This window comes from Contarinia nasturtii, unplaced genomic scaffold (genome assembly GCF_009176525.2).
Source record: "Contarinia nasturtii isolate CC-2019 unplaced genomic scaffold, AAFC_CNas_1.1 Cnas_scaffold_350, whole genome shotgun sequence".
Taxonomy (NCBI): Eukaryota; Metazoa; Arthropoda; class Insecta; order Diptera; family Cecidomyiidae; genus Contarinia; species Contarinia nasturtii.
The window spans coordinates 4,474,834-4,497,546 of record NW_022197705.1 but is presented as its reverse complement, the minus strand read 5'-3'; the positions used below and the strand labels follow the sequence as shown (position 1 = coordinate 4,497,546).

Genomic DNA, 22,713 nt, shown 5'->3' with positions numbered 1-22,713 from the left:
TCGATGATAACACAAATCAACGTAACTCTCCGTTAATGTTGTCTTATACCTACGCGCTGCGAATATTTGGCCCTGTAATCGGTTATGGGTTTTCGTACATTATATTAAAGCGATTTTATATTGCTCCCACGCTAACACCATTAATTTCAAAAGACGATCAACGCTGGATGGGTGCTTGGTGGGTTGGTTGGCTATTGATTGGTGTATTGATGTTTATTTTCTCTGGCGTAATTGGTTTATTTCCAAAAAGTCTGAAGAAAGCAAAAACGGTGGAAAAACATGAAATGGACGAAGAAGTATGTAACAAGAAATCAGAGTCAGAAGAAAAAAACGAACCGACCGAAAATGGCGAGTTGAAAGGTATGAAAAGAGATCTCATGAATTTAAAACAAAATAGATAAATCAAAATTCAATGAGTTCCATTTCTACTTAATTAGATTTCCCAAAAGCGATATGGCGACTATTAACCAATAAATTGCTGATGTTGAACTGTTTTTCTATTTCCTTTGCAATGCTTAAACTTTCTGGTACCATGACATTCATGGGCCGAATAATGGAAGTTCAATTCAATAAAACGTCAGCTGGTGGAAGTGCGTTCACGGGACCAATCAACATGATTGGAATGGCCAGTGGCTTATTGCTTTGCGGTTATGTTATTAAAAAATATCAACCAGCACCAAAGTACTTATTCGGTTGGAAATGCTTTGTTGGTTTTATTGCAGTGCTTTGTACATTATCATATACGCAACTGGGATGTGACAACAGTCAATCATTGACAATCAATCAATCGATGGTTTCATGTAATGCAAACTGTGCTTGTGAAGGAATTTCATACACGCCCATGTGTGATCATTCAACAAGTACAACCTATTTTTCACCATGTCATGCTGGATGCATAACATTTGATAAAAAGCAAAACATCTATACAAATTGCTCTTGTACCGAGGGTCCATCAAATGAATTTCAAGTGGAGCACCGGGTTTCGTCTGGTGCATGCGTTGGAGATTGCAATTTTGACTACTATGCATACACATTCATTTCAATGGCCAGTGGATTCCTTATGATCAGCAGTATGATGTCAGCCACTTTGATTAATTTGCGGTAAACTATTCCACTCTCCTTTTACTTCAGAGATCAATTTCCAAATTAAACAATTTTTTGATACTTTTCAGATCTGTTGAGCCGAGAGATAAGGCATTTGGTCAAGGCTTTGTATTATTCTCAGTTAGTTTATTTGGTTTGATACCGGGACCCATCATTTTTGGCCATATCGTAGATAGCACTTGTTTGATTTGGAATCATAAGTGTGGACGACAAGGAAATTGCTTGTTGTATGATTCAGCTAAATTTCGATACTATCTTCATTCCACTGCGGCATTATTTTATGCAATATGCGTTTGTTTTGATTTCTTGATTTGGTACTACGGTAGAGGTTTGGATTTATATGGCATTACAGTGGATGATAAAGAAAATGAGGCGAACGAGAATGAATTGGCCGAAATCGAGCCACTTAACACAAATAAGTAAAATTTCATTGAAGCGTAATAATAAAAATTACTTGAACATTAAATTGCTATCTTTCAATTTCGTAAAAGTTCATCGGCATTACCCATTTGAAGGCATTATCACTTGAATAAATATGCTGAAGAGTGGCCTAATTTGAAATTTCCGATTGATTCATTCCTAATACTAAACTAGCGATTTTTACTACTTACTGAATATATACAGAAATAAATAGTTATCGAGTAATCTCCACGAGATACATAATAAATCAATGATAAAGATAATAAATGTAATAATTGGAAGAAAGTTGGATTCAAGAACCTCAGCATATGTTCCACATTGGGTCCAAATTTATCTAGAGGATCGGATCAGAACATCGCGAATTTTACGATATTTTGCGAATTTTATGCCAAATAATTTGCCAATGATTTGCTATTAAAGTTGCTACTAATTTTAAATTCGCAAAATTTTGTATCTACATATAAATTTGTGTCAACTTATTGAAAATTGTTTGCAAATTGTTTGAATTATTTTATTGAATTAACGACTTATTATACAAATTCAATGAATTGCAAATAAATAATTTCCCCTAGAATTTTTTACGTTATTCTTCTTAAAGATTACCATATTTTACAATTGATAACCCTATATTTTGGTTAAGTAATTTTTATTAATCAAATTGAATGAAATGTTAATTATTCGTATTAAGTGGCTCAATTTCGGATGGGTCGTCTTCTACTTTGACACATTTTTGTTCATCATTATTTGAATCACCATACAAATCCATATCTCTGCCATAGTACCAAATCATGAAATCAAAGCAAACGCCAATAGCCAAGAAAACGGCCGAAGTTGCATGAATATAGTATCGAAATTTGACTGAGTCGTACAGGAGACAATTGCCCTCTCGTCCACACTTTTGGTTCCAAATTAAACAAGTAAAATCGATAATGCGACCAAAGATGATGGGTGCTGGAATTAAAGCAAATAAACTAGCTGTAAATAGTGAAAATCCTTGACCCAATGCCTTATCTCGCGGTTCGACCGTTCTGCAAAACATTATAAAATTACTCGATAGCCAATTTCTTTTTTGTAATAAAATGAATTACCGTAAATTAAGTAATACGCTTGACATTAAACCAGTAATACAGAAAAAGTTTGATGCCATTGAAATGAATGTGTATGCATAATAATCAAAATTGCAATCCCCAAAGCATGCACCAGATGAAACATGGTGCTCCACTTGAATTTCATCTGATGGGCCTTCAGTACACGAGCAATTGGTGTAAGCGTTTAACTTTTCATCGAACGTCTTGCATCCAGCATGACACGGTGAAAAATAGGTTGTACTTGATGAATGGTCACATAGAGGAGTGTAGGATATTCCTTCACAAATACAGTTCGCATTACATGAAACCATCGATTGATCGACCGTCAATGAATGACTATTGTCGCATCCCATTTGAGTAAATGAAAGTGTACAACACACCGAAAATAAACCAATGATAACATTCCAAAAGAATAAGTACTTCGGTGATGGTTGATATTTTTTAATAATATAACCGGAAATTAATAAGCCTGCCGACATGCCGACCATGTTGATTGGGCCCGTGAAAGCACTTCCACCGGCTGAAGTCTTATTGAACTGAACTTCCATCATTCGGCCCATGAATGTCATGGTACCAGAGAAAGAATAAATATAAAATACGCTACAAAAACAGTTCAACATCAGCAATTTATTCGTTAATAGTCGCCATATGGCTTTTGGAAAATCTGAATATGAAAATTAAAATGAACATCATTGAAATTGACTTTATGCAGGTTTTTTTTAATTAATGTGAATTCGACATACCTTTCAATTTACCATTTTCAGTCTCTTCGATTTTTTGTTCTGCCGCTAATTTCTTGTTACATATTTCTTCACCCGGATCTTGTTTTTCCACCGGGTTTTCTTTCTTCAGACTTTTTGGAAATAAACCAATGATGCCAGCGAAGATGAACATCAATATTCCAACCTATATCAAATAATTAATTTTTAATCAAAGCTGAATACGAATTTGATGGCAAGAAATGTAATATAACCAGAATCCATCCTAGCCACCATGCACCCATCCAACGATGATCGTCTTTTGAAATTAACGGCGTTAGCGTAGGGGCAATATAAATTCTCAATACAATATATGCGAAACCATAGCCAAAAGTGGGTCCAAACATTCGCATTGCATATGCATAGGACAACATTAACGGCGAGTTATGTTGCTTTGTATTATCATCAATGTATGTAGCGCCGAGCGAATAGTAAAGCGTGTTTCCAATTCCGAGCACGAATTGTGATAAAAAAATCAGAATCAGCGGGATATATGAGAACTCTTCATCACAATCATCGTCAATGTTGGAAGAACTTTGACATATTTTATTATTTTTCAGCTTATTTGAATTTAATGTAATCTCTGACGAAATAGTCTATATAGAATTACGAATGTTAGATTACATTTTATATTTGATTCTTTCAAGAAATAATGGAAAATTGTAAAGCAGAAGTGTTTGATTTGTTTGCATTACCTGATTCCACGATAAGTATTCGTGTGTGTATTGAAGTGCTTCTTCGCCGGCACCGTAAATGAAATGCGGCCATGCCAGTATAAAGCATGAAAATGCACTACAAACTATACCCAATGACATCCACTTGGGAATATTTTTTTGACCACCAAAATATGTTAAAATCAATGACAGTAAGATTTGCGACACCTCATTTCCACTTAGTATTATTCCTAGAAAATATTATGAAAATAAGTCACGAGTCATACTTCTTGAATAGGTCAGACACTTTTAGCTTATCGTTGAAATGTAAGAAAATGATAACAAAAATTCAAATTGAAGTGTTGTTGAATGCAGCTCACCTGTTGTCTGACTAGGAATTCTAAATCTTTTTTCAATTGTAGGCAATGTGATATAGAAATAAGTGCTACTGGCCGTTTGAATTGTTCCTAATAGCGCATAAACAACAATAAACCTGAAATAAAGACGGGAATAAACAAACAACGTAGAAGAACTTTGAATTTATTAAGAAGTTTGCTCACCATCTTGTTTTGGCGAATTTCTGTATCCATGTTGGGTGCCAGCAAGAAAATCCACAATTGGTCATGTTTTACAAATTGAAAAAAAAAATTGCAAATATTTTGATTTCGAAACTATATAAAATTAATGTTGTCCTTTTTAAATAGTTTCAGGAGAAGAAAAACAGAGAAAAGTCTCAAATATTTAAAATTTAATACGAAAATTCGAAAATAAACTGCTTTTTATACTTTTGGTCTGGAAAGTAAAAATTACAGTAAGAGTTTTGCAGTCGTATAATTTGGCGACTGACCACTGATAAATGCATTGAACTACTGAATACTCGTTTTATTATCATGTCATGCAAGCACTCACTTCAGCAAATGCAAAGATAAAATTTAAAAAAATATTACTTCTGTGTCGCAATTTTATACAATTCAATTATGTCTCGAGTAGCATGATTCTATTTAGAAAAGCCATACGTTCTGACAAGGGGTTTGACTATACTGCTCTTCTCCCCTGCGTCAACGGTTTTGAAAAGAACCTTCCTAAATTGAAGTCAAACACTTCTGATCCAAGTAGATTTTTGTAAAAGAACTTTCCATTTATTTGACTTACCAAATTCTTTTTTTTTCTAATTTAACACACGTTAAACTTTATAAAACTAAACTAACTCTATTTCCAATCGGAATAGCCCTCTTGACTTTCTGATTCAGAATGTATAGACTACATTTAGCACTTATATCTTATTTAACGCAATCCATTATTCAATTAAACTAATTTCGTTGTAGAAAAAAATATGGTTTCGGACTGGTTTGGTCGACTCTATACATTTTTACTGTGCTATAAAGTGCTGGATAGAATAAGTAACAGAAAGATAAAGAAGTCAGTGTACAGGAAACCGTTACTTGTGTGTTTATCATTTACGGACTTCGATTCATGACCAAGATTAACACTTTAGCATAAACATAAGAAAATTTAGATTTTGACATTTTGGTTTATTCATAGTGTATTAATGCGAAAAAAGGTAAATTAGCCTTGAAATTCTAAGAAATCAACTTACATATGTAATCGATTATTATTCAATTAAAATAATTTCGTTGTAGAAAAAATATATTTTCGGCTGTTTCTCAGTCCGGAGCAGAGTGAGGAGCAAAATATTTAAAAAAAAAATCAAAAAAGCATTAACTCAGAAGTCATTAACGACGAAATCATATACATTCCGCGTTTCGAGGCGTAAGAATTCAATAGCTTTGATCAAAATTAAATTTTCTAAGTGAAGAATTTTCCATTTTACCTTTTGAATAAAACAAAACTATCGTACGCACAAATCCAGTGCAATATTTGTTTAAGCCAATAAGTGTTTATTGATATATCTATATTGCCTCTGCACCGCTTTGTGTCAAGCAAAATATTTTCGTCACATATTATTTTTCAAAATTATCTTATCCGTTCTTCACCTGCCTTATCTTCTTATCGCTGATAAAAGTAACAAAAAAAGCATTCAACCGCTTTGTTTAATTCGGGCGTGTTTCACGGCAAGTTCGGTCTTTTTGGTCATTCATTTAAGACGAAATTAGTCATATTTTCTCTTCCGCGTAAAAGAGAACGGTTGTATTCAGTGGTGATCGACATGTGCTTTGCATTTATTTGAATTTCTGCATAAATATTCGTTTTGAAAATGAGGCCAACATCACTTGATAGATTTCGGGTGACCAGTCCAAGACCAGCATATGAAGCTAATGCACATAATGTTGACGAAAGTGTGTGTTCATTACAAAATGTGTAATTGTGAAATTATTCGATCTAATTGCATAAATTTGCTTTATTTTAGATTCAGTGGATTGTGGCATTCAGGTATTGAAATGTTGTGATACACCACGATGGCGCCAAATGGGAACTACAAAAACATTTTTAACTGTTCTCATTTTACTGGCAATCGTTCAAGGAATTTGCGAAAAATTCATTTCAATTTCTGCCAACCAAGCTGCCTTAGAGCATGATTATAACCCAGATATTATTGGTTTGTGAAAAAGTAACTAAAATACTTAAGAGTGTTTAATGTTGAAAGTTTAAATAATGTTTTTAGAATGGCTGCTCGTGTCTAACGGCATAATTCAAGGTATTTTCTCCATATTTATTGCTTACTGGGGAAATCGAATACATAAGATAACATGGTTATGTGGAATGGTGGTATTCCAATCAATTACTTGTTTGTTGATCATTTTCCCCACCTTAGCGCACAACGATAGGTATGTTTTATGATAAGAAATTGTTGCGTTATTTAAACAAACTAAAAAAAAAATTGTTTTTGTTTTTCTACAGTACGGCAACATCGTCAATGGTTAATATACATTCGGTGGAATTAAAATGTACAAATTCAATAGAGTTAACAGCTAATTTATCTATTGAACCCGTTCCACAAGCTATAACAACATTGATTGGTTTATTCTTGCTGCAAATTGGAATTTCCTATGGATTCATTGCATTTTATACACTTGGTTTAACCTATTTGGATGATAACGCGATCGAACATAATAGTCCTGCACTAATTGGTGCAGCATTGGCCGGTCGATACATGGGTTTTCTGTATGGCAATCTTTTGGCCTCTTTCACGTATGGAGTATCATTGGGATGGTGGTTGGGTTGGGCAATAATTAGCCCGATTTTATTAATAATCGCCATATTCATAGGACTATACCCGCGGCGAATGATACAATCATTGATTCGACAAGCGGCCGATGCCATTGTTGAAACAGCCACCAATAGTAGTCAATTATCTTTATCACGCACCAAATTCCTATCAGACATTTCATTTTTTAGCTCTATTTCCCGATTGTTTCGCAATAAAATACTACTACTAAACATTTTCGCAACGGTGTTCATTCAAACAGCTCTAATCAATTTTACACTACAACAAGACAATTATCTACAATCACGATTTTTGATGCCGGCCGATGGTTCGAACGTTCTAAACAACGAATGGACCTCCAGAACTCTATCGAAATTAATACAGCCGATTGTTGTCGGATTGGCAATTTTGATCGGTGGTTTAATTATCGCAAAAGCAACACCGAGCCCAAGGTAAATAAACATTTTTTTTTTCTTCTGATAAACCAAAAATGTTAACTTTTTTTATGTTTAAACAGAAAAATTGTTGCGTGGAATTTGATAACCGCTCTGATTGTTTGTTTGCTATTTGTTGGTTTTATTTTCATCGAATGTTCACACAATGCAATTGCCGGTGCCTATGGCAAAAGACTTGTCTTGCCATATTGTTCACGAAGTTGTGTTTGCGATTCGGATATTCGATTTACACCCGTATGTCCGGAAAATAGTGAAAAAACATTTTTCTCACCGTGTCATGCTGGATGCGTCACCGAGCAAGAGGTTAATGGACAAAGAGTTTTTGGAAATTGTTCATGTGGAACCGATCCAGACGTAAATTTGATCAATGAAGGCGTTACCGTTGCAACAGAGGGTGCTTGTGGCTATGAAAATTGCCAGAAAATGTGGATCATCTTTCAAATTTTAGTTGTTTTTGGTACCGTTTGCATCGGTTCACGATTCGTTGGAAAAATATTAATCACAATTCGAAGTGTTTTATCACAAGACACCGCGATAGCTTTGGCATTGGAACTAACATTCGTCGGTTTAATGGCTTATATTCCAGGTTGAAATCATACATTTTATTATTAATATCAATTTATTGTCATTTAATGTCTAATATTCCACAGGGAAATTGGCTTACGAGTACATTGCAGGTACCGATGTGTTAACCAGTTGAATTTAAAAGTATTTTAAAATGAAATATATTGATTGCAGATATAACGTGTCAGTATTGGTCACAAAATAATTTACTATGTTACCTGCATAATTCACAAGATTTTGGAAATATTATCAATATTCTAAGTGCCATTTTATCATTGGTTGCTGTCATTTTTGAGTTTATACTACTCTTCTTCGTGAATGATTTGCAATTGTATGGAACCGAAGTTGAGCCACAGTTGACGGGAGTGGAACTACAACCGATTTCAAGTGAAAGAAATGAAACCGATGGTATGTTGTCTTTTTCATGTGAAAGTATTTCGATTCAAAATTTGTTTTATTCAAGCTCCTGCTCCTTTAGTTGAATCACATGAGCCACTACTTACCCATCGTGAAAATGCAGAGGAGCCAGTTTCAAGTCAAAGTCAATTACCACATATTTCTGCGCCCATTTCCATCACTTCTACAAGCCAATCATCAACCGCAGTAGGGATGGTTACTCAAGTTAAGCAAAGTCTATCTAATCGATTTGTAATGTCTGCCCAATCGAAGGCCTCAACTGTTCGATACAGTCCTGTTTATAAAAACACCACCGAAAGTCACATCGAAGAATTGAATTCACGCCTGAAAACACTGAATGAACGCACATGCAGTAGTTTTAGTGATAATGACGCCTTAGGAGCGCAGGCAACTTTAGTGCCCGATATAAATCCGTCGGTTGGAAGCGATAATGAAAAGGATCCAGAAGTAAATATTCGACAATTGGAAAGTTCGGTGAGTTCCTTGAGTGGTTTGCCAAGTGGCAGCAGTGCTATTAATTCACCCGAAATCGTTCGAAATAGAGTTGTTAAATTAGATGAAAATTGGCATGTGGAACGATATGAAACCGATTTTTAAGTTAGAAAGTAATATCCGCATCCGAGCCATTTTTTTTTTTTCATTTCGACTTACCTCGTAATATTTTTTCTGCAAAACCTGTAAAAACAAATGACTTAAATTCTAATGCAAATTCAAAGACACATTGCTGTAGTTAATATTTTTTTACATAATTTATTTTTGTAGTGGTTTTTTTTTTCTAATAATAAATTATAGGATACGATTTTTTTCCATTGATTATTTTTTAAGGGATGCAAATATTTTTAAAATCTTTTTTTTTTTCTCAATATATACAAAAAATTCATCATTTTTTCAATGAAAAATTGAAAATAAACATTAAAGTTACAATAATAGACAATTCATGTTTTTTTTAGTGATACAAAAATAACTGAAAAATAAATGTACACAAATCACACGAAACAAAATCAACAATATGAACTTTCAGATTAGTTTTAGTTGACAATGAACAAAATAAAAAGAAGGGAAAAATTGTTTTTAGGGTGAATTGATGCGATTTCGAGCCCAAAAGATGTCGACCTTCTCCAGGATCGTTGCTTTTATTGTGGCGTCTGTGTGTTGAAACATGCGCAATATTCTTTCATTCTCTCTATAACGATCACGTCGTGCTGGCAAACGCTTGTGATGAAAATGTCATTCCGTGCAGTAATTATTGAGGCCGAACACATGCAGTAACTTCAAATCTGGTGTGATGGTCTTTATTTGGTTGATTTGTATTGTTGAGAGATTTGAAGTGGCGGTTTTAAATGTGTTGTGTGTGTGATAGTAGTTCAATTGGAAATAGTCTGTTTCTAAACCTGGATGATCAAATAAAAATGAGTTTTCCGTGTTCTGGCCACATCGTTTTTTTTTTGTTTGTTTTTCAAATTGATCTTAAATTCTAGATTTTTTTTTTATTCAGCTAAAAATATGCGTTCATATGCCTTTCGATTTCGCTGCTTCAATGCGACATAAACAAGCAATGCATACTTGTGTTTGCAGTTCATTCTACGTTGGTATGATTTAAATACATTGCCAATTCGAATAAATGCTACTGCATCTCTTGGTGTTTTGGATGTTTTCAATATAACAAAATTTCATACACACCGATTAATTGTGCCCGAAATTTCGATTGTAATCCCATTTACAACTAAATGTTAAATATTAACATACTATTATTTCGTATACAACATAAAAAAAATCGAATGCGAATTTATAAAATTCATAGTAAATGTGGAATTATTTGATACAATCAAAGCAAATGTCTAGCTTAATTTAAATTGGTTCCTTTTTTTATAAAGAAAGGACTTTCTTTTGTACTTTTATCATAATGTTATACAATTTGGTTGAAAACACTGGTTCAATAAAATCTAGAATAAATTTATACACATTTTATTATTTTAAAAAAATGTTTTTGCTTTTTCATCACAGAAAAAATCAGTCGAATTTCTTTTTTTTTTTTGTTTGTCTGGTTCTCGTTCATTCTCATCATTTACACGTTCAATACAATTAATATCGATCGAATAAAATTCATACTTCGGCTTTTACTTTGTTATATCTTAGGTTAAGTCGAAATTTAAAAAGAAAAAGTATACAAACAATTGCATCGGATTAAAATCACAACTACATATATCACAGTTTGGGTTCATAAATCTATTCTTTTATAAAAATGTGAAAAATTACATGTCGTTCTATTTGCTGATCATACATATATTCATCATACGGTTTGTGTGTCATTCTTTGGAACTTACGTTGGAAATTTGTATTATTTAAGAGAAATAAAAGCATCTTGACCTTGAACTAAATTCACCCAAAATTCGTTTTTGTTCAATCACAATTATTCACAAAATTGAAATTTATCAAAATACATTGTCTCTTGACTGATTTCATTTAGCAGAACTCTTCGAATAACGCTTACATTACTAAAATGTTAAATTTTAAACAACTGGATTTTCAGATGAAAAATGTCTACCAAATATTGACAAACTTATTTTTTTTCTTCAAGTTTTAAAAGAATAATTGGAAAGAAAGGAAAAGAAAACTATGCCAAATCTAGACAGTAATTGAAAATACCTTTTCTGTTCTCCATGTTTTTTTACTAGGTTTCCATTTATTGGTCATAGCACCAAGTCGCAAATGAATTGGTTTCTTTGCCGTCGTTGAACTTTCATTGGATGGTGATGCACGCTTTTCAGATGTTGATGAACCAACCACCGTTGATTGAAGATTCTTTGTGTCCACATCTGAGAATAACATACAAAAGTTATTTACACATTTCATGCAAAGAAAAAGAATTTAAAAAATAAAAAATTTCAATTGTCTTACTCTTTTCGCTCGATTTAGTTGAACGCTTAAGTTGTATTGTGCTACGTTTCTCATTATTTTTCACGTCCACAGGTTTCTCTGTTGAAAACAAAAAAAAAACACAATTTTGAGCATATCAAAAGTAATTCAATTAAAAGTGGTTAGTTTGAATGTTTACCTCCATCTGGTGATTTGGTCCGTGGTTCGCTTTCAACCGTTGCAAATGTAGATTTGAAATGTTTTTTCTCACCCTTGACATTTCCGTCATTACTTCTCTCCTCTTTCTTGCGGCTATCTTCAGTTTTTGAGCTTTTCCATGAGCCACTTGATTTGGATTTGCTTGATTCGCGTTCTTTATCTCTTCGATTTCTGTCCCTTTCGCGCTCTCTATCTCGTTCCCTATCTTTATTATCTCTGTCACGATCTCTATTATTATATCTTCTATCGTCTCTTCGATTCCGATTCCGATCGTTATCTCTGCGTGATGGTCCACGTCTATGTGAATTCGATTCGGTCTGTAAATCATCAAGATCGCGCAATAAAACTTCAGCTGGTGCTGTTGTTGTTTTTCCCAGTTCCGAAAATGAAACCGTTGGCACATTTGTCTTACGTTCACTTCTTGAGCTCAATTTGAATCTTCCTTCATTTTCTGATTCACTTTCTTCAGATGCAAATAGATCAATGCCATCATTATTATCGCTATCTGAATTTTCACTATCAGACGATGCTCGTATATCATCTTCACCATTTTGGTCTTTCTTATTGTTCATTGTATTTTCATCGTTTTCATTTTTCGATGTCACATCCATTGATTGTTGTTCATTTTGATCCGATGTCAAATGATCTTTGTTATTCGATTTACTCGACGTGCTACCATTTTCCATGGTATTTTTCGTGGGTGATCGTCGTCGATGGTGATGGTTCGTCGATGGTGAATGTGAACGATGATGCAAAGAAGGTGACCCATTTCTTTGGCCATGATTATAACGATTACGTGCTCCACTATGGCTTGATTTATTGCCGTTATTAAATCGTTTCGATGGTGGGCTTCTTCGTGGTGGTCGATTCAAATTATTTCGAGCAAATTTACGATTTGGTGATCGGCTTGATGTGCGTCGCTTTACATCTGATTTGGCATTTGTTGGTGATCGTGTACGCCGTCGCCGATGATTCAATTCATCACCACGTGGCGAACCGGATTTTCTTGAATACATCCCATTGTCACGTTGACCCGGATGTCCGTGCCATGTTCGCGGCGGTTGTCGACTATTTGGTGAGTTTGCTCGTCGATTTGAGATTGGACTGCGTCGTTCCGTGCGATGAGCACCATCGAAATTATTGCGTGCAATTGGAGATCGTGTACGATTTCGTCGACTATGTGTTGGTTGCGGTGAATGGCGTTGCAATTTACGTTGTGGTGAACGGGACACCGAACGATTTCGAAAATGCGGCGAATGATTTGGATAGGCGGGTGAACGTGATTTGGTGCTTCGACGATATTTCCAACTTTCTGGCGATGGTGAACGTGACCAACGACCGGGCGACTTTCGAAATGGTACTGGTGAATGTGATGGTGATTTTCCCTGTCTTCGTTGAATAATTTGTTTATTTTCATAAACAAATGCCGCCGTCCGTGGTGATAGCTGAACATTTGTTATGGGATCTATGATGGGCGGTGCATTTGATGCAACACTAAATGGGACATACTCATTGAATGGAGGTGGTGGATTCAGTCTTTGTGGTAGATATGGCTCACTAATTTCCATTTTTTCGAAGCCTGAATTTACGTACGGTGGCACAGGATGATGAATTAAATTCGGTTGAACCAAAACTGGTTCACATGGTGCATAAAATTTATCGACGGGCAGCGCCGTCGCAGCCACAGTCATTGCTGTTGGCCGAACATTACCCACTACCGGAATTACATGACTATCTGCAATTGATTTTGATGTAGACACAGCTGGAGCAGTGTCTTTTTTCAATGATTTTAATGCTTCCAATCGTAATAATTCCAAATCTTCATCGTCTTCCATTGGTTCGATTGATTTTCTCTGTATAGAAAAAATATATATATAGACAAAACAATGATGGTTTATTAAAACAAATATATAAACACGTGTGTGGGAAGACAAATTGTAAACAAAAAATTTTTATTTTAAAATATGAATAGATCAATTTCAAAGGTCAAATTTGGGACGCTTACGTTGCTTGATTTTGCCATAACGTTGACTTTGTTTTCGAGGATTTTGCTGATTTTCTATTTCCCACAATTTTTTTTCAAATTATTTCACTCTTCATTCAACACCAAAACGATTTAAAAGCGTTATCTCCTTTGGTTTTTTTTTTCTTCTGCCACCAAACACAAATATCCCATACAACTTTCACTGTGCGGCCATCTTGCAATCTCATTCACTGTATATATTTTTTCACAATAGAAGTGCTTGGCAGAGTATTTATTGCGTATTTTTCAAATGCGCAAACTATTTCAACACGCACATATAAAAGAAAATTACATTCACAATTGCTTTCAGAAAGGATGCCTTGAGTTTATGATGTATTTTTTAAAAAATGATACATTCTTGTATAAAATAAATGAGACTTTTTTCGTGCTTGTTTTTTCCACAAATGAAAATATAAATGATGCAGTCGTGGTTTCTGTTGATGCGACTAAGTATGTATAATTGAATTTGTGGGTATGACAGTTTGCCCAGAAATAAATGAGTTTAAATTGGTGTGGCCAACTGTGAACAATTCTCTACACACATGTAATACGAATTGGGCAATACTGTCGTAGACTCTCCGAAGTGACAGCTGTTCCATTTCTCTCATTCACCCATTGAATTTCATTCATTCAGTCCAAAAAAGTAGAAACTTCTTTTTTCTAACGAACAAAGTGATTTAAATTTCAATCAACTGACAATGTGATTGTCACATTTTAGAATAATTTTAAATAGTGGCCAATTTGGATTGAACGTAGATAAAAACCAAAGAAAAATTATCCCACTGTTTCAATGACATCGAAATTGCGCCAAAATATTTCCACATTCATTTGGTATTTTTGTATCTAAATTTAGAAAAATCACAGTTAATTTTCAGTGGTAATTTTTTTTTGCCGTTTGTGTATCCAAGTGAAGAGCAGTGCGAGCAAGATGTTTGTTCATAGGTTTGTTTTGTCGACACGTTCATACATGATTTTTCGCGTATGTACAATATGCAAATGACTTTCTTTGTTATTGTAGGTGGCTAATGTTCATCGTGCTAAGCAGCTCTACAATACACATTGTACAATGCTCTTTTTTCGATTATTTCATTCCACGCCGATCAAGTATGTTAATTTATTCTGCTTTTATTAACTATTGCTTCCTTTTATTTAAACATATTTTGACAAAAAAAAAATTATTCTTATGGTTTTCTTCAGATTTCTTGTCCGGCACTGAAGTTGACTCACCGGTTGTTCCGTATGAAATTGCAACCAGCGATGAGAAATTCTTACAAGAAGCTTCAAAACTAATCGGTGTGAATTTATCCGAGCTGGACTTGTGTCATCATCGAGTTGTTTTGAAATTGCGAAACTCTTGTCATGAATTAAATGCCGAACAAGTGGGAAAATTGGCTGTAATGTTGTTGAATTGTCAATCGAATTCAGAAGGACGACCGTTGTTTGAATGCACTGAAAATATGTCGCTCAAAGATTGTACGTCCGGCATGGATTCAGACACCTGGAATGCATATCATTTAATTACAAATCGAGCGAAAGCCGTATGCGTTGCCACACGTCATGAACAATTCAGAGGTCTCACTGAAATAACAGTGAATAAACTTATGTCGAGTGGTGAGCACCTTTTTTTAAAATAGAATTTCAATGGTATTAAAATCCGTTCGCAATTTATTTTCTTCATTGATCTTTTTGGTTTCAGCTCAACATCAAATTATAATGCTAAAAAAATTGTCGGAAAATCAGAATGAGCTGCATGAATTAACGTCACAAGCAATGGACGATTTTACGAAGAAAAACGAAAAAGTAATCGACCAACAAAAGGAGATTCTTCAAGTATCCAATTCGCATCGGGCTATTGTGGAAGGAAATTTGCATGAGTTAATGCGAGAAAAGGGACTGATTCGTTCGGGTCAAGTCGAAGTCGCACGTCTGATTGAAACGCTAAAAGGAAAATTGGACGAAAGTCTGGCCAATCTAAAGGTACAATCACGTCAAATGAAAGATAATCAAGCTGCCTTATTAGAAGATCTAAACAATCTTCAAACCAACGCCTTTCACATATCGGATAAATTAAGTGATACCTCGGAGTATATCCTATCGCAAAATGAAATTGCCTCAACTCAATTCGACCAGACAATTCAACGCTTGAGTGAAATCAATCATACGATCGAGAAGCTTCAAAAATTGATGACAACGTTAGAGAGTAGTGTTGATGATAAATTGACGTGGATTACCAGTAAATTGGGTGGTGCAGATGAGGCATTGAAAAACATTTATTTAATTCTCCAATACATTGGCTATCTACTATTCGGCATGTTAATATTAGTATTTATAAATGCGCCAGGATTTTATCGGATATTCTTCATTTTTGCCGTTCCATTGAATTTTGCATGCACACTATGTGAATGGCACTATGTAAGCCTAATTGAATTAACACAGATTTTAGTCACTGTATTTGCATGCAATTTGATTCGGCAAATGTTATGGAATATGAAGAGTCCGTTTGCATTGAACAAGAAAACTGGATCGCAACATACCAAAGAAATTCCACAAAATCAACCGGAGACTGAACGGGAAGCATCACAAGAAAAGCAATACAATGAATTCGATGGAAATGATAATAACAATGATTACAGCTACAATCATTTGAGCGCATTCAAAAATCGACATCGCGAATATATGCGCGAACAATCAATGACACCGTCGGTGGCAAGCAATCAAAGTTTTGATGCTCGTGGCCTGACACCATTTACCTCAACATTAATGGATCGTACACGCTGCATTTCACTCACCGTCAAAGGAGACCAATGCCGTAATGCGGCGGTTACGAACCAAATCTATTGCCGACGACATGAAAAGTAGATAATTAAAATACATACATTCACGCTTTTACTTATAAACAACAGAATATTTTCATACCAGTGAACAAATTTTACCACAATCAACGATACTACCTTTAAGATAGTTATAAGTTTAACGTAAATTTAATTTATAAATAACATAATTTATTTTGTAGTATTGTGAAATTGGCACGACTTAAATCCAGTATATTTAAATTTTAGGTAGACATTTTTTTTAACAAATTAGCTGTTTTTTTTGTTTTAAAATTAAATTTATATATTGTTTGAATTTAGTTAATTACAACTGTAATTTGAGTATTTGTTTATGTCAAAATAAAGGGAAAAAATAAATGTAAAACAAAAAGTTTCATTATATTTTCAAGAGAAGCCACTTGAATTTACCATTATTGTTCGATCAAAATGACAATTACGTCGAAATAAAAAAGTAATTGTAAAATTTAGAAAAGTAATTGCACAACTCTAGGTAATTGCACAAATGAAAGTAATTGCACTGTGAGTAGTTCCATTTTCACGACTGATATTTTTGGTCGATTTTCCTTTATTTTTTTTCGCCAAATCTACTATTTTCAATTGCATGCGATTATATATTTAAAAAAAATCTGACAATTTCATTCAAAATTGCAAATTAGAAACCAATTTGCTGATTTAAAATCAGAACGTTTGTAATTTATTCAACCATTCCCATTCTGTCTCGTAAACTCTCCACAGTAAGTGTCAGTTATTGTGAATGGTGCATAAATGTCATGCATTGTTTATATCATCTAGTACATTCTGTCACATATTTGACGTTCCAAATATATTCCTACCAAAACACACGTGTTTTTGTTGAAACGTTACCGTTTTATATAAAATCCAACGTAGAACTTGGATTTTTCCTTAATTTATCTAAATTGTTAGTTTCGGTGTAATTCAAAATGGTAAGAAATTAGTTTGGTTCCATTGAAATACGAAATTAATTTGAAATTTCTTAATTAGGAAAACGATGAGTTGCCCGGATTCGATTTGCCCGATACATCCAACACAAGTGAGTGGAAGGATAAATCGAAATCAACTAAAGCTAAAGGTGGCTTTATGGCAATGGGCTTGAGTTATAATGTGGTAAAAGGCATTACAAAACGTGGTTATAAAATCCCGACACCGGTGCAACGGAAAACGATTCCATTGATCTTAGAAGGACGGAATGTCGTGGCTATGGCCAAAACAGGTATTGTTAATTATAATCTCTCTTTTTCAAAATTTAAGTATTTAATCAAATATTTTAAGGATCCGGTAAAACGGCTTGCTTCCTGATTCCGATGCTTGAGAAATTGAAAACACGACAGGCACACACAAACGCCAGAGCATTGATTCTTTCGCCAACGCGTGAGTTGGCCGTGCAAACATTCAAATTTATCAAGGAAATCGGCAAATACATGGATTTACAAACGATTCTTGTACTTGGTGGCGATCCAATTAATTCACAATTTCAAGCGATGCATACCTGTCCAGATGTAATCGTTGCAACACCAGGTCGTTTTTTGCATTTGTGCGTTGAAATGGATTTGAAACTATCGTCAGTTGGTGAGTTCATTTTTTAATCTGTATACTATAGACACCGTTTAAAATCGTTGTTGTTTTCTCTGGCAGAGTACGTTGTTTTTGATGAAGCCGATCGTCTTTTTGAAATGGGTTTTGGTGAACAACTCAATGAAACGCTGAATCGATTACCAGAGTCGAAGCAAATGGTCATGTTTAGTGCTACGTTGCCAAAAATGCTGGTCGATTTTGCAAAGGCTGGTTTGAATGATCCGGTACTCATTCGGCTTGGTTAGTTTACCTTTGATTTTCTCAGTGTTTATGTGAAATATCGCTTTTCAATGGCTTATTTCTTGAATTGTAGATGTGGATTCTAAAATACCAGAGAAATTGAACATGAAATTTGTACACATTCGACCAGACGAACGTTATTCTGCCTTGATATGTCTATTGAAGTATATCGTCATGGAAGGATCACAGACCGTGGTGTTTGTCGCGACGCAGCATCACGTTGAATTAGTTTCATACGTAAGTTCAACGTCAGCTTGTTATAATTCTTGTTTGGACATGAAAGGTTAATTCTTTATTTTTAGGTATTGCATCAAGCCAAAATTACGAACACATTCATTTATTCGAGCATGGATCCATCGGCGCGAAAAATTAACACGGCTCGTTTTCGTTTGAATAAAGTATCAGTGTTGATTGTTACTGATATTGCAGCACGTGGTATCGATATTCCACAATTGGATTACGTGGTAAATGTACATTTTCCAGGTAAAAATCATACATTTTATTATTAATATCGTTCGTGTGACCTGGTTCTCATTCGCCGCAATGGAATTCAAGACGGATTCAAGCCCCTCTACATCTGCGTTGTCCACAACTAGAATACGATGTTCGAGTCCAGACCAATACTTCTTCATTTTTGCCACCATTTTACCGTCTTTACTTTTTTCCGCAAATTATGTAAATGCAACCATTTTCTTTTCTAATAATCATACGGCAGCCGTTTTGTCGGGATGTAGAGGAGCTTGAATCTGTCTTGAATTCCAATGCGGCGAATGAGGACCAGATCACACGAACGAGCACCATGTCGGGAATATTTTCGGAACTCACGGCTGAAGAAAAATCTTATTTATACGATTATTTGATTCGTTGCTTTGACAACATTGTTCCATTCAAATTACAATAAATTGATATTAATAATAAAATGTATGATTTATACAGGAAAACCAAAGTTATTCGTTCATCGTGTTGGTCGTTGTGCTCGTGCTGGTAGAAATGGTACAGCGTTTTCACTCGTATCAACCGACGATGAAGCACATTTATTGGACCTGTATTTGTTCTTGAATCGGACATTTGACATCAATAAAGCAACTGAGATTGGCACAGTACCACCTGACTTGTTGGAAGATGAACATGAAGCCGTTTTGAAATGGCTTGCAAACCAACATATCGTAAGCAATTTTTGTGTGAGAGATTTTACGTTAGCCAGAATGAGCGTTCATCTGAACTTAGTATTTTTTGGATTTTGCGGAGACCTCTATGAATAAGACTACCACTAGTCACAATTCACAATTTCTATGTTAAACCAAATATTCTCAAAGCATATTTCTTTTTTATCTTGTGCTTTCAGTCTGGCGTATTAAATACCGCAACCAATGCTTACAAGAAGTATTTGAGTACACGGCCAGTAGCATCTAATGACGCCAACAAACGTGTCAAGTCGATTAACTTTAATATGTTACCGGCATTACGCGATTTCAACGAATACTTGTACGGTGACAAAGTTGATGAGAAAAAGGATGTGCTCCATGTTACACTTTTATCCAAAATGCAAAACTACAGGCCAACGGGGGTATGTTGAACTAATTCTATTTTTTAACAAGACCATTCACAGCAACATATTTATTTCATTTGCAGACAATATTCGAACTGAATCCGCACCAAAACTCAGCGCAGTGCGAAGTAATGAAAAATAAACGTCTAGCCCATAGTAAAATTATTGAGAATTTCCAAGAGAACGCCCAACAGGCTGACGTCGTTCGACATGATATGGCCGATATGATGGAGGTAATGCCATGATTGGTTTTCAATTCAATTAAATATTTCAATACTAAATAAACTTTTTTTTATTTGAACAGAATATACTGCCAAAGTCAAGTGACAAAGAAATTAGTTCAACATTTTCGAATGTGGTTTCCGAACGAAAACGCAACATCGATGAATTGTACGAGAGAAAGAAGAAGAAGAAGAAGAACTTCAAGAAGTTGAAATTGGGAAAATCGACTCGCGATACAGAGAATTACATCCCATATCATTCGAGTGATAAGCACACCGAGGACGGCTTAGCTATAAATTCATTCGAAAGACAAGCACAAAATGCTGAATTGAGTATATCAACCAATACGCAGGAAATGCACTATAGACCGGGCCAAAAGAAATGGGACCGTATCAAGAAGAAAATGGTGTCTGTTGAAAATCCAAAAGCCGGAAAAATTCGCACAGAATCTGGTATTTGGATTCCGGCCACATACAAAACAGGTAAATTGAAATTATATTATTTAAATCATTTCACAATGTTAATCATATTCTAATCAATTTTATAAACAGGACGATATGCTGACTGGAAGGAGAAAACTAAAACAGAAGATATTCTCCATCAAGAAATGGGCCTTGAAGGTTTGTACATTTCAATCTATATTTTTTTCACTTGTGAATTTCAAAAATGTTACGTCTAATTGCAGCTCCAAAACGTAATGAGGAAATTGTAACCACACAATGGAAACGGCATAATCTCAAAGAAGAGGTGAAGAAACGTATGAAGGGCAACTCTGGCGAAATGAAAACACCCGAACAAATTGTACGTGAACGTTTGAGACTTGAACTCATTAAAAATCGTGAAAGAGTCAACAAACATGTTAAGAATTCGAATCGAAAACGGACCGCTAAACAACAAAAGCAAAGACAACGAAAATAAGAAGCAACTGTTATCTGCCTTCATGGCAATTCTTCTTGAAATATTTTTTTTTAATAAAGAAAATACTATTTACAATTCGAGAAAAATAAAATGTGTTTGACTACTTGACATGGTGTTGAGAGAAAGAGATGAATATTCATTATTATTTAATTGAACATATTCTCAAATATACAATAATGTATGCTTAAACTGAATCCTATTTAGTTATGTATTCAATTTCATGTCGCATTTTATGGTTTAATGTATGTTTTACATTTGGATTTTTCTTTTCTTGCGTATTAGCGATTTGTGTAACTTTACATCTTGAGCGTTCACAGTTGTCCTAGGAAATTCATAACACAGGAATTGTTGCAAGTGAATTCAGCTTTGTGAAACATCCACAAGAATGTGACTTCATTGTCGGGATCAAATACCAGGCCATTTTCCGTCAAAGTTTTGTCAAGTGACAGATGTGCACTTGGGCAACACTGTGAAATAACCGAACAGAAAACCTATTGTAAATATTTTGAAATGTAAAAAAAACTCTGTTGTCATGACTTACTGTTGATTCAGTCTTTCGCCAAATTATATGCTCGCTATTTTTCTCTGGATAAGCGGCAAAGAATTTGGCTTGTATTTCATAGATGGAATCTTCTTCGCAAACTGTGAGATGACACTGGTTATCTGCAAATTTGGAATGATAGTATGATTACACACATATAATGATTTGCGGACAAACATACTTTTGGCTTTGTTGCGAATGCAAACGTGACGTTCTTGTATGGTAATAGCTCCAATAACATATGCCGGATCCTCCCACCAAAATAAATCCTTACTCAATCCATATTCGCTGTGCGATTTCAAATCAAACATTTCCAACTTGTTAAGCGTCCGTTTCTCAAATAAATCGCTGATGTCAGTTCCACCGAACATGTTCAGCTGTTCCAGTGCCTGTGAAAATTGATTCACAATTTTATAGTCATACACATTGAAATTAATCATTTTGATAATGTTCACTTGCCGATTGATTTTTTCCATTGCTTGGCATCTCATCAATGGATCTCATGAGATTCGACAAGTCCAAGACGCGACGATCCAAGATAACATAAAAATCGTTGTGCTGTATGTGGCTCAACACTTCAAATGTACGATAGAAACACTTGTTGTATACATTTTCGATGATTTTTACACCAATTTTTTTCTTCATGATGTTTCAATGAAAAATCGTTCAATGGATTTTAATCGAGATAAAAAAAAAATAACCGATGCGTGAACAGAAATGTACGAAAGAGCACGTGTCTTTATTACAAATTAACAATTACTGTTACGCGCTCCACTCAATTGTCAATTTGATGTAATATTTGTTGTTTTTATTGTTTCTTTTGCGTCTTATAGAAGAGCGACATCGTTATTGTAAGTTTGACATTTATGTTTATAAACTGAGTTAGAGAATGATTTCACTGAATAACACAACATTGAAGTATGTGCTTCATTCGAACTCTGCTGTGTTCGCGTTCGATGTATTGGTTATATTGTCAATGTATCAGCAGCATTGAAAGGAATGGATAAACCAATGAGTTCAGCTTAACGATACTTTCAAAGTGCATTCCAATATGAACATTGATTACGCATGGTGAATTTGAAAAGTCAAATCTTTT

The 22,713-nt window shown here is 34.6% G+C and overlaps 7 protein-coding genes across 8 annotated transcripts; 4 read left to right on the top strand and 3 right to left on the bottom strand.

Annotated features, from left to right (window-relative positions):
• Window positions 1-6: 6 nt before the first annotated feature.
• On the top strand, window positions 7-1,527 carry LOC116338269 (solute carrier organic anion transporter family member 74D-like). The gene is made up of 3 exons (XM_031763401.1): window positions 7-360; window positions 438-1,101; window positions 1,173-1,527. The coding sequence occupies exons 1-3, from the start codon at window positions 36-38 to the stop codon at window positions 1,525-1,527; spliced, it is 1,344 nt and encodes a 447-aa protein (XP_031619261.1). The 5' UTR covers window positions 7-35.
• A 494-nt stretch (window positions 1,528-2,021) lies between these two features.
• LOC116338087 (solute carrier organic anion transporter family member 74D-like) lies at window positions 2,022-4,879 on the bottom strand. Its single transcript, XM_031763146.1, has 7 exons — window positions 4,584-4,879; window positions 4,404-4,516; window positions 4,066-4,274; window positions 3,586-3,966; window positions 3,356-3,518; window positions 2,613-3,276; window positions 2,022-2,552 (listed from the first exon to the last, which is right to left on the bottom strand). The coding sequence occupies exons 1-7, from the start codon at window positions 4,646-4,648 to the stop codon at window positions 2,195-2,197; spliced, it is 1,953 nt and encodes a 650-aa protein (XP_031619006.1). The 5' UTR covers window positions 4,649-4,879; the 3' UTR covers window positions 2,022-2,194.
• A 1,216-nt stretch (window positions 4,880-6,095) lies between these two features.
• Window positions 6,096-9,450, top strand: LOC116338038 (solute carrier organic anion transporter family member 74D). 2 transcript variants are annotated; one of them, XM_031763074.1, is made up of 8 exons: window positions 6,096-6,320; window positions 6,392-6,580; window positions 6,647-6,809; window positions 6,883-7,641; window positions 7,707-8,230; window positions 8,295-8,321; window positions 8,383-8,616; window positions 8,687-9,450. In XM_031763074.1, exons 1-8 carry the CDS (start codon window positions 6,239-6,241, stop codon window positions 9,220-9,222), a joined length of 2,514 nt encoding a protein of 837 aa, XP_031618934.1. In that variant the 5' UTR covers window positions 6,096-6,238; the 3' UTR covers window positions 9,223-9,450. The 2 variants fall into 2 exon arrangements, with proteins under 2 accessions (XP_031618934.1, XP_031618932.1); XM_031763072.1 differs by having other exon boundaries at window positions 8,672-9,450.
• A 145-nt stretch (window positions 9,451-9,595) lies between these two features.
• Window positions 9,596-14,172, bottom strand: LOC116337945 (serine/arginine repetitive matrix protein 2-like). The gene is made up of 5 exons (XM_031762924.1): window positions 13,706-14,172; window positions 11,681-13,553; window positions 11,524-11,601; window positions 11,272-11,441; window positions 9,596-10,016 (listed from the first exon to the last, which is right to left on the bottom strand). The coding sequence occupies exons 1-5, from the start codon at window positions 13,721-13,723 to the stop codon at window positions 10,011-10,013; spliced, it is 2,145 nt and encodes a 714-aa protein (XP_031618784.1). The 5' UTR covers window positions 13,724-14,172; the 3' UTR covers window positions 9,596-10,010.
• Window positions 14,173-14,328: 156 nt separating this feature from the next.
• LOC116337946 (protein brambleberry-like) lies at window positions 14,329-16,801 on the top strand. Its single transcript, XM_031762926.1, has 4 exons — window positions 14,329-14,665; window positions 14,742-14,827; window positions 14,921-15,334; window positions 15,420-16,801. Exons 1-4 carry the CDS (start codon window positions 14,652-14,654, stop codon window positions 16,580-16,582), a joined length of 1,677 nt encoding a protein of 558 aa, XP_031618786.1. The 5' UTR covers window positions 14,329-14,651; the 3' UTR covers window positions 16,583-16,801.
• A 578-nt stretch (window positions 16,802-17,379) lies between these two features.
• LOC116338212 (ATP-dependent RNA helicase DDX54) lies at window positions 17,380-21,161 on the top strand. The gene is made up of 12 exons (XM_031763333.1): window positions 17,380-17,498; window positions 17,557-17,785; window positions 17,845-18,141; window positions 18,208-18,387; window positions 18,461-18,624; window positions 18,690-18,870; window positions 19,324-19,553; window positions 19,733-19,954; window positions 20,020-20,169; window positions 20,241-20,640; window positions 20,710-20,778; window positions 20,844-21,161. The coding sequence occupies exons 1-12, from the start codon at window positions 17,496-17,498 to the stop codon at window positions 21,074-21,076; spliced, it is 2,358 nt and encodes a 785-aa protein (XP_031619193.1). The 5' UTR covers window positions 17,380-17,495; the 3' UTR covers window positions 21,077-21,161.
• Window positions 21,157-22,451, bottom strand: LOC116338213 (cytochrome b5 domain-containing protein 1). The gene is made up of 4 exons (XM_031763334.1): window positions 22,077-22,451; window positions 21,799-22,006; window positions 21,618-21,739; window positions 21,157-21,543 (listed from the first exon to the last, which is right to left on the bottom strand). Exons 1-4 carry the CDS (start codon window positions 22,260-22,262, stop codon window positions 21,388-21,390), a joined length of 672 nt encoding a protein of 223 aa, XP_031619194.1. The 5' UTR covers window positions 22,263-22,451; the 3' UTR covers window positions 21,157-21,387.
• Window positions 22,452-22,713: the final 262 nt, after the last annotated feature.

Coding starts and splice junctions, on each gene's coding strand:
- LOC116338087 (XM_031763146.1), bottom strand. CDS start 4,648: ATGACCAATTGTGGATTTTCTTGCTGGCACCCAACATGGATACAGAAA. Junction 4,517..4,583: donor AAATTCGCCAAAACAAGATG/GTGAGCAAACTT, acceptor TCTTTATTTCAG/GTTTATTGTTGTTTATGCGC. Junction 3,967..4,065: donor AATACTTATCGTGGAATCAG/GTAATGCAAACA, acceptor AATTCTATATAG/ACTATTTCGTCAGAGATTAC.
- LOC116338269 (XM_031763401.1), top strand. CDS start 36: ATGTTGTCTTATACCTACGCGCTGCGAATATTTGGCCCTGTAATCGGT. Junction 361..437: donor CGAAAATGGCGAGTTGAAAG/GTATGAAAAGAG, acceptor CTACTTAATTAG/ATTTCCCAAAAGCGATATGG. Junction 1,102..1,172: donor GCCACTTTGATTAATTTGCG/GTAAACTATTCC, acceptor GATACTTTTCAG/ATCTGTTGAGCCGAGAGATA.
- LOC116337945 (XM_031762924.1), bottom strand. Junction 11,602..11,680: donor GACCAAATCACCAGATGGAG/GTAAACATTCAA, acceptor TGTTTTCAACAG/AGAAACCTGTGGACGTGAAA. Junction 11,442..11,523: donor AACTAAATCGAGCGAAAAGA/GTAAGACAATTG, acceptor TGTTATTCTCAG/ATGTGGACACAAAGAATCTT.
- LOC116338212 (XM_031763333.1), top strand. Junction 18,625..18,689: donor ACGTTGAATTAGTTTCATAC/GTAAGTTCAACG, acceptor CTTTATTTTTAG/GTATTGCATCAAGCCAAAAT. Junction 18,871..19,323: donor GGTAAATGTACATTTTCCAG/GTAAAAATCATA, acceptor TGATTTATACAG/GAAAACCAAAGTTATTCGTT.
- LOC116338038 (XM_031763072.1), top strand. CDS start 6,239: ATGAGGCCAACATCACTTGATAGATTTCGGGTGACCAGTCCAAGACCA. Junction 6,321..6,391: donor TGCACATAATGTTGACGAAA/GTGTGTGTTCAT, acceptor GCTTTATTTTAG/ATTCAGTGGATTGTGGCATT. Junction 6,810..6,882: donor ACCTTAGCGCACAACGATAG/GTATGTTTTATG, acceptor GTTTTTCTACAG/TACGGCAACATCGTCAATGG.
- LOC116338213 (XM_031763334.1), bottom strand. CDS start 22,262: ATGAAGAAAAAAATTGGTGTAAAAATCATCGAAAATGTATACAACAAG. Junction 22,007..22,076: donor GCAATGGAAAAAATCAATCG/GCAAGTGAACAT, acceptor CAATTTTCACAG/GCACTGGAACAGCTGAACAT. Junction 21,544..21,617: donor GGCGAAAGACTGAATCAACA/GTAAGTCATGAC, acceptor GTTATTTCACAG/TGTTGCCCAAGTGCACATCT.
- LOC116337946 (XM_031762926.1), top strand. Junction 14,828..14,920: donor TTTCATTCCACGCCGATCAA/GTATGTTAATTT, acceptor GGTTTTCTTCAG/ATTTCTTGTCCGGCACTGAA. Junction 15,335..15,419: donor GAATAAACTTATGTCGAGTG/GTGAGCACCTTT, acceptor TTTTGGTTTCAG/CTCAACATCAAATTATAATG.